General features: G+C 33.1%; 1 protein-coding gene across 6 annotated transcripts in view; it reads right to left on the bottom strand.

The window, feature by feature from the left end:
• Window positions 1-9,934, bottom strand: part of WDR76 (WD repeat domain 76) — a 101,413-nt gene that overhangs the window by 68,849 nt on the left and 22,630 nt on the right. For all 6 annotated transcript variants that reach the window (XR_895622.2, XR_002779159.1, XM_011355025.2 and 3 more), the window contains 3 exons: window positions 7,447-7,548; window positions 7,308-7,351; window positions 6,264-6,417 (listed from right to left, as the gene is read on the bottom strand). Coding sequence is in view for 4 of the 6 variants with exons in the window: in XM_011355025.2 (XP_011353327.1) it covers window positions 6,264-6,417; window positions 7,308-7,351; window positions 7,447-7,548 (300 nt within the window). In the remaining 2 variants the exon portion in view is untranslated. The remainder of the gene's footprint in view (window positions 1-6,263; window positions 6,418-7,307; window positions 7,352-7,446; window positions 7,549-9,934) is intronic.

The following is a 9,934-nucleotide window of genomic DNA, read 5'->3' as shown; positions in this document are numbered from 1 at the left end:
TGGAAGCAACCGAAGTATCCTACATTAGATAATTGGATAAAGAAGCTATGGTACATATATACAATGGAATATTACTCAGACCTAAGAAGAGATGAAATACTGCCATTTGCAACAACCTGGATGGACCTCGAGATAATCATGCTAAATGAAATAAGCCTGACAGAAAAAGTTGAAAATCACATGATATCACTATATGATATCATGTTGAAAATCACATGATATCACTATATATGGGATATAAATCTAAAAGCAACAAATGAACAGGACAGAGACTCAGAGACATGAACAATGGACTAGTGGTTACCAGAGAGTAGGGGATGGGGGAGGAAGGAAGAGGTAGACTACGTAAAGGGGGTCAAATATAAGAGGGTTGGGGGAGGGTAAAGGGGATCAAACATATGGTAGCTGAAGGGAACTGGACTTTGGGTGGTAATCATACAACAGAATACATACATGTCAAATTATAATGTACACCTGAAAATTATAATTGTATTACCTAATGTTACCTCAATACACTTAATAAAAACATCACTCCAAATCCAAAATTATCTTTAAAATAAGTGATCTTTACATCTATCTTTATACGTGCTTATGTAGATAGAATGACAAATTTAGAAAGAATAAGACCATGTTACGTATGCCATTACTACTAGTACTAAATTTAGCTATATTTCAAAATAATAAAAGAAAATCAGGCTGAAAGAATGATTGGACTTTGAGTATTTCTTTGAAAGAGAAATCTCCTAAAAAGTATAAAACAAAGTAGCTGTAGTCATTATGCTTTTTTATTTTTTAACTCTCAAATTTAGATGATTCCTATTCACTGAGAAATTATTCTTATTTCTCCTCCAATCTCCTCTTTCTCCATCTCTATATTTTGTTATTTTTATTTTGTCCAGGTTGATAACATTCACATCCAGTTTTGCAACCATAATTTGTATGGTTAATATGACTTCTGCATTTAAAGGACTCAATGCTCATCATCAATTCTTTTGTCAAGTTTCTCCATTCCTGAATTCTTCATTTGGATTTACTCGTAATTGAATAAGATTTCCTGTCAAAGTTTTTTTTTTCCAGATGAATTCACAGATCTTGAATTTTTTGTTTTTTTCACATGTTGGGAATACATATCTGCTGCCTTTACATTAGAACAATAACTTGGGCTGGGTAAGTATTCTGGGACAATACCTCCACCTCCTTCCCTCAGAACTTTGTGGAAATTACATGAAATGTTGCTGTAAAAAAACCAAGGTAAGCCCAGCTTTTTCCTTTGCATGTTTTTTTCTACCTCAAGTTCCAAATTTTCCTAGAACCCGATATACACATTCAACCTGCCATTTCAATTCTGTCTTTTCAAAAAAATTCTCTCTGAATGTATTTTCTGTCTCATTTGTTGGGTCATCTTTAATGGTCTTTCCTTTACTATTGGCTTATCTCTTAGAGCTTTTTTCACCTGTGTTTGATATTACTTCAGATCTTTCCTTTAATGTCTGTAATTTAATTTTCGTCAATGTCTACTCTGTTCCTTGCTTTTATCTAATTTATTAATTTCACTGATCTTCAATTTGTTTTCTTAGTTCTTTAATCTCCTTATTTTCATCTCATCCTGTTGCTCTATCATCTTCTCCGAGTCTTATTTTACCAAATTAATATTATTAACCTGCTCCACAGCAGCACGGTCCAAAAGAACTTTCTGCAATGACAAAAATGTTGTAATATGCACTGTCCTGTATAATATCCACTAGCCATGTGTGGCTATTAAGAATCTGAAATGTGCCTGGTGCAAATGAAGAACTGAAGTTTCTTTGAATTAATTTAAGTGAAAATAGTCTCATACAACTAGTAGCTACTGTACTAAACAGTGCAGTTATACAGTCCGGAGCAATTGAAGAGAATTTCCTTCATTTCCTTATGTTTTTCTTCTAGGTCCGTCTTTTCATACTAGGTTCTGTTGTTTTTGCAAGTGTTTGTCCAGTCATCACATCATTTTTCATGTCATCATATGAATTGCTCTGTCTATGCTAGTTGCTCTGATATAACATATTGACTCTTTCTCCTAATATCTGATACCAGTTCGTTTTCCCTCATAAAAGGACAGGCGTTTCTGTAGCCCGGAAGAAAGACGGGGCAGGAAGAGAGAGGCAGACAGTTGGTTCCAGCTGAAACAGTATTTGCTAAAATTCCTAGTCTCTGAGATTTTGTTATTTTATACCAGGATTCACACCACCTATCCGGCAGGGTTGGGGCCGAGGGTAGCAGGGGGTGAAGGGAGGTGTTGGCTTATACCACTCCACAGACCAAAAAAATTTCCTTTGCAGAGAATTAATCCTACTATTCACTTCTCTCACTTGCTCACTGTTTTCTCCATTTCCTCCCAAGCAGCCATTTTCCTATTCCTCACTCCAAAAAGGAAAAATCTAAATATCCACTCAGTGTGCTTCTCTCTAGTTTTGAAAATACAGGTGAAAATTTTCAGGATTTGGTCAGTTCACCAGTATGGAATTTGGGGGATGGGCATGTTAGAAGATAAACCATGCTGTGCCCCGCCCCCACCACCAGTTTGGCTGCAGAATCTGTTTCTGTCCTTGGTGGCTAGTTTTTGAAGAGCACTGCATTAAGTTATATTTCTTCCTTATTGCTGTGATTTTTTTCTGACTTATCTTTTGCTCATTCTATGGGAAAATTCCAAGGATCCCCCATTTTAAATGTACCAGGTTAAAAATGCTTTAACTACTTTAAACCTAAATGAGTATAGGACCAATTTGTTTTGAGCTTAGAAATGACTATCTGTGCGCACTGGAATTGAATAGGAAAACTGGAAGTATAAGTACCAGGGAAGGCATTATGGTAATCCCAAAAAAGAAGATGGGGCCCTGCCCCAACATGGTGGCAGTAAAGATGGAAAAAAGTGGCAAAACCATTAAAAAACTTTACTAGACATAAAGAATGAAGGGAAGACCTAGCTTAAAACTCAATAGCTTCTAGTTGCTTTTAAGATAAAAACCAAAATTCTTAACAACCTTATAAAGATACACATCTGGCCTTTGCCCAACGCTATAGCTTCCTCCTGTTCCACTCATCCCCTCTGTTCATTCCTTTGCTGTCTATGCTCCAGCCACACAGACATTCTTTCAGGTCCTTGAGTATGCGCCCTCCTACCTAAGGTCCTTTGACATGCTGTTCCCTTTGCCTAAAACACTCTTTTCCTTTTTTTTACTTGATTTACTCTTACCTAGATTTCAAATCTTAACTCAATTCTCACTTCCTAGGGAAGTTTTCTCTGATCCTCCAAATTAGGCCAGTTCCCCTGTTATTTGTTTTCATAACACTTCTTTTCCATCATGACACTAATCTCAGTATATAATCCACTTGTGAAACATGTAATTTACATAGTTGGTAATTATTTCATTAATGTCAATTTTGCTAATAAATTCTAAACTTACTAAATTCTAAACTATGAGAAAAGGGACAGTCTTTGCTCCCACATGTCTAATGGCTGGGGAGTTATTAGAATAGTACTTAGCACAAAACACTCAATAAGTGTGGAATAAATGGGTAGATGGATAACTGAATAAATGATAACTCAACTTTTAATCCTAGGTGAGACTATAAATCTGACAGAAAGTTAAGACGAAAAACTGGGAAAGAATTGTCTTTTCAACAAATAGTGCTGGGACATCTGGATATTCGCATACAAAAAGATGAACCTGGACCCTTATATCTCATACCATTTACAAAAAATAACTCAAGATGGATCAGCAAACTAAATGTGAAAGCTAAAATTATAAAAGTTTTAGAAAAAAAACAGGAGAAAAATCGTTCAGGCTTTGGGCTAGACAACAATTTCTTAGATACAACATCAAAAACATAATCCATAAAAATAAATTTGATAAATTGGACCTCGTCAAAATTCACAACTTTTGCACTACGAAAGACAGCATTAAGAAAATGACAAGACAAGTCAAAGACTAGGAGAAATATTTGCAAATCACATATCTGATAAAGTACTTGTATCTAGAATATAAAGAACACTAACTCAGTAAGAAGACAAACAACCTAATAAATAATTGACAAAAGAACTGAATAGCCATTTCACCAAAGATATCCAAATGACATGAAAAGATGCTCAACATCATTAGTCATCAGAAAATGCAACAAAACCACAATGAGATACACTTCAAACCTATTACAAAGGCTATAATCAAAAAGCCAACAATAATAGTATTGATGAGCATGTGGAGAAATAGGAACCCTCATGCATTGCTAATGGGAATATAAAATGATGCAACTACTTTGGAAAGCAGTTTGGCAGTTCCTCAAAATGTTAAACAATTACCTATCATATGACGCAGCAATTCTAAGCCCAGATGTCTATCCATGAGAAATGAAAACACACAGCAGCACAGAAAAATGGATACACAGTAGCATTATTCAGAATAGCCAAAAAGTGGAAACAACCCAAATGTCTAGCAAGTGATAAATGGATAAATAAAATGTCGTAGAGTCAAACAATGGAATACTATTCAGCCAAAAAAAAAAAAAAAATGCAGTACAGATACATGCTACAGTACAGATGAACCTTAAAAACATGCTAACAGAAAGAAGCCAACATAAAAGACCACATATTGTATGATTCTAGTCACATGAAATGTCCAAAAAGAGTAAATTTGTAGACATTTGACTAGGGATAAGGACAGAAACAGGAATTAAGTATAAGTAGCCATGAGGAATCTTACAGGGATGATGAAAATGTTCTAAAACCGGTTTATGATGATAGTTACACAACCTAGTAAACTTATTAAAAATCACTGAATTGTACATTTTATAATATGTAAATTATACTTCAATAAAGTTAATTTTTCTTTTTCACTAGGAAGTTGGGGTATGAACACAAGACAGCCAAGATATTGGTTTTAGAGTTGCTCAATCCGTTAATGAGACAGCCAAGCATCCTGGAAAATTAGTAGGGTGACAGAGATATGGACTACAGAGACCTAATAATACAGATTTTTGGAGTCACCAGAAAAGACATGTCAAAGGGACTTTTTTACATGTCTTGAACTCTGTAGAAATAAACCCCTGTGAAAAGATCTTCAGCTGACTATGCTAATTCTTTTTCCTTTTCAAAGTTCTTCAACAGTCTTTATCCATTGCTTCCATTTCTTCCACTAGTCCATACTTTTTAATCTCCTAAAGTCTGTGTTCCTTCCCTACTTCAACGTTAAAGCTATTCTCTCAACTCGCTAATAGTGCCCTATTTTCAAAACCAATGGCCTTTTCTGTTCCCATTCTTTTAAACTTCTCTGCAAAAAGCCCTGTCAAACTCCCATCCTTGAAACTCATCGCTTAGCTTCTACAACATTATACTATTTCTAGTCATCTTCTACTTCTCTGCTTTGGTTTTCTTCACCAAATCCTTTCACCTCCTACCTACCCCCAACTCACATCTTATCAAAATAAGGGAGAACCCTTGCTACCAAAATAAGAAAAAAATTAGTTTTTATTTCTTCCTCTCACTTACAAAATCTGTTTATTAACCCCAACCAGCTTCAAGTCACCATAGTTTCTTCATCTTCATTAATTGTCCTCATCGTACTTAACAGAACTTTGTTCTACTTCCCCAATCAGAAAATAAATTCAGAGAACATTAATTTAGCTTTTCTCGACTTTGTAACCACTGAAAGCAATCAATGCAGAATTGTATGTACAACGAATGAAATTCAATATTTGTTTCTGACTCATCAAAAAATGACTGGGCTCTTATCATGGTGATCACTTCTTTAGGTATGTAAATGTTGAATAATTGTGGTGTACACCTGAAACTAATACAATATTGTATGTTAGCTGTTCTTTAATAAAATTTTTAAATTTAAAAATTTTTTAATTGCTTTTAAAAAAAGTTTAAAAAAATGACTGAATCATCCTAAGGAGATCCCTGGGAAGATATTTTGATCCATCTTATAAACTGTATTTTAAACATAATTATAAAAATAAGAACTTTGTGTGATCTTTTCATCATACATTTAAAGTTGTGATAAAGTCTCCTGGCAGTTAATTTATGCCCAGATGACTAACGATATTCAAGCTAAAAATGTTAAAGTTCTATAAAGCAAATTTAAATTCCTCCAGATTTCTAAAATTTGGAATCACAAAGCACAAAACTAAAAATAAGTAACGTCTATAAACACATAGCTCTAGGCTATTTTCTTACAGACTACTGGCTTCAGTCAAACTTAAATATCTTCAAAAAATTAATAACTTACCAAATCCCAAAGTCCAACTTGCCCAGATTTGGCCCCAGCTGCCACCAAAGTTTTAATTTCTGATGGGTGGAGAGCCATAGAGAGTATTGGACCTTTAGTAACTTTATAAACAGTATCTTCACTAATGACCATGCCACTCAAATTGGCTTTATAGCTGAGAAAATAAAAAAGTTAAATGTTAGTAGTAAAACCAAACTCAATAGATAAGTAAAAGATGACTCAAAAAAGAAAAATCACAATTAGTATATAAATGTAGGAAAATATACAACCTCTTAGCAACCAAAGAAATAAAATTAAACAATGTGGTACTATTTTTCGCCTATAAAAGCTAGCATTTAAACATATACATTCATATATGTTGCTAGTGGCAGAGTAAGTCCACATAAGATTTTCAGAAGGAAAAAAAGATTTTGGAAAACAATTCGGCAATGTGTACTAAAGCTATAAAAATGTCCATGATGTCTGACTCATTAATCTCACTTCTGGAATCTATTCTAAGAAAATAATCTGCCATCATACATATATACTTCAACAAATACACGCACACATGGAAACACACAAAACTAAATAGAAAACCACTCCAAATACCAAGGGAGTGAGAGGAGGTTAAGTAAATTCTACCTACTCAGTGGAATACATTTATTCAATGGAGTGCCTATACAATTATTCAATAAATTTAATGACTCTAGTAGCATGCAACCACAATGTTAATGAAAAAGCATAATGCAAAATTATACATACATTAGACCATGAGTAAAAATGTATGGGGAGTCATTCATTTATTAAAAATTGAATGAATATATACATGTGCCAGGCACTGTTCTGGTTATTGAGACAAAACCCCTGCATTCATGAAGCTTATATCATAGTGGTATTGTATAAGGCAATACTTTAAAGGAAATAAACAAAAACAACAGTTGTTAAGGTGGAAATATCATGGTTAATTTTTTCACCTCATTTTCAAAATTTCCTGTAACGGTATAAAGTTTTTATAACTTAAAAGATCTCAAAAATGTAAAACAAAGGCAAGGAATTTTAACTTACCTTTTAATGCTAGGTAACTCCTTCTTTGTGTTCTTACTACTAGTCTGTAACAATGGGAGAGATCAAAGTAATGTTACTATATGTACTGAAATCTCATTAACATGATTCTAAAAGCTTAATAAACCCTCCCAAGTGATACCTTGCTCACTTCTGCCCAAGTATGTAGAAATCCTTTAAATAGTTCACTGTTGTCATCTCGATTTTCAGGAGTCATTTCTAAAGGTCCAGGAGGTAATAAAGGCTGTTATGAAAAAAAAAAAAAAGAGAAAAATGTTGTTTGTCACCCTACTCTAGAATGTAAGCTTGAGGTTTTTCACTATTTTACTTTCAATACCAACAACAGGAGTGACACATTATCATTCAAAAATAGCTGTTCAATGAATGAATGCCACGAATCTTGTAATATAATAGAATGTATTACCTCATTTAACCCTCTCAATAATCCAGTGAATGAGATATCACATTTTAAAGACACTGGAATGAAACTTAGAGAAATTAACTTATCTAAAGTTACACTGTCAATAATGAGTTGCTGAGAATTGATTTAGATAGTTCAATTTCATTATTCAACATTATTATTCTATGCTAGTGTTTTTTAAATCACAGGTTGTAACCCATGGGTCGTGAAATTATTTTAATACATCACAACCAGGGTTTGGGGGGCTGAGTGAAAAAGGTAAAGGGATTAAGAAGTACAAACTGGTTTCAAAATAGGCACAAGGATGTAAAGTATAGCATAGAGAATATAGTCGATAATATTGTAATAACTATGTATAGTGCCAGGTGGTACTAGAGTAATAACGGGATTACTTTATAAATTATATAAATGTCTAACCACTATGCTGTACACCTGAAACTAATCTACAATATTGCTTGTCAAAATTTTTTTTAATTTTTAAAAAATACTGTATTATATATTTGAAAGTTGCTAAGAAAGTATATCTCTTAAAAGTCTTCACAAGAAAAAAATTTTGTGACCCAAAAAAAGTCACAACCAGTGTTTTGGTGAATGAGAAGAGAATAGAAAATACAAAAGAACATTACATGTAGAAAGGGTTAATTATCATTTCACAAAAGTTTTGTTTCAGTTGTCTGTGTGTATGTGTAATGAGTTCAATCTAAACATATTTCTAATTATGAGTGAAAGCTTCAAAAAACTTTGAAAGCTATTCTTCCCATAGCACCTAAATTTGCAATTAGCTCCCAAATCGCCAGCTTAATTAGCGCTATCTTACCATTCTTAGATATAAAGTATTAAAAACGGTAGAAGTTCTTGAATAAAAAAATATAATCATAATCTTAGACAATAAATTTGGTAAATAATACTCTTTCCACTCACTAATAGTATAAAACTAAACTATAGCAAGGAACCCCCATCACTATTAACACATATTGTTTATTAATAATATTAACTCCATTTATTACTTACTAAGCTGTTAATACCATGTAAGGATCTTTAGAGAAACTATTTCATTTAACCCTTACAACACCTTGTTGAGGTTTCTATTATTGTTGCCATTTAAAAAAGGGGAAACCATGACTCAGAAAGGTTGTTATTTACCCACGATCCTGCAACCGGTAAGCCTGCAGAAATAGAGTCCAACCTAGTTTTAATGGCTTAGAAATCTTACACATTAAACCATACAATAGTCAAATATTAAATTAATAAAGTACAAATTAAACATAATGACCTTTTAGTTGATTTTCAAACACTTCAAAAAAATTTCAGTATTTTATTGAGTTAATATATTGTCTTTGCACTCTTTCTTACATTTTCATCTGCTACTAATGCTGGCTGGGTTGGAGTTGCTGGTAATGAAATTCCTGAAGGATCTACATTTAGTAATCGCATTGACCTTCTACATCCAATTCCGTTTTCTCTCTTCTTAGGCTTCTTTCTAAAGGTGTGGGGAAAAAACTCCTGTTATACTCATAAAAATTATATGTATTTACTAATATTAAGGAGATAACTTCTAGGAACATATCTCACAAATATAGTTACACATTGCAAAGATGCATATACATGGCTACACTAATTTTAATTAAAAATCTGGAAATATCATAAATGTTCATCATGGGAAGGTGAGGGGTGTTAAATAAATTATGACATACATATCTAACACGATAATTTGCAGCCATAAAAAAGAATGAAATAGATTGTGTGCTGATATGACATGAACTCATAAAAAGCAAAAACAAGGTCAGTATATATTAAATATGGTTATATTTGGGTTTTTTGACAAAAAGATTACATATATACATAAATTTGTGCATGCTGAGATTACCTATGGAATAATATACATGAAACTATGAAAAGTGGTTTTCTCTACAGAAAAGGCCTGGAGAACTAAAGTCTAGGATGCAAAAGAGACAAATGTTTCATTGTATTCCTTTCCGTATAGTTTATTTTTTTAAATTTTATATATATCTCCTATTTTTTCATGAACTTTTTCATTTTAAAAAAGTAATTCAGAACTTCTAGCTTCTGGTTCTATATGTAGGGAACTTGAAAGTCACCCTTGATCTTCATCAGGTAAAAAGCTGAACAGACTGAAAAATCAACTTTTCTCGGATCCTTAAGAGAGGCAAGGACACAGTGTAAACCACTGACCCTAATGTTGGAGAGA

The sequence above is a fragment of the Pteropus vampyrus genome, unplaced genomic scaffold, assembly GCF_000151845.1.
Source record: "Pteropus vampyrus isolate Shadow unplaced genomic scaffold, Pvam_2.0 Scaffold19, whole genome shotgun sequence".
NCBI lineage: Eukaryota > Metazoa > Chordata > Mammalia > Chiroptera > Pteropodidae > Pteropus > Pteropus vampyrus.
Note: the sequence above shows the minus strand (reverse complement) of the source record. Positions and strands in the feature narration are given on the sequence as shown.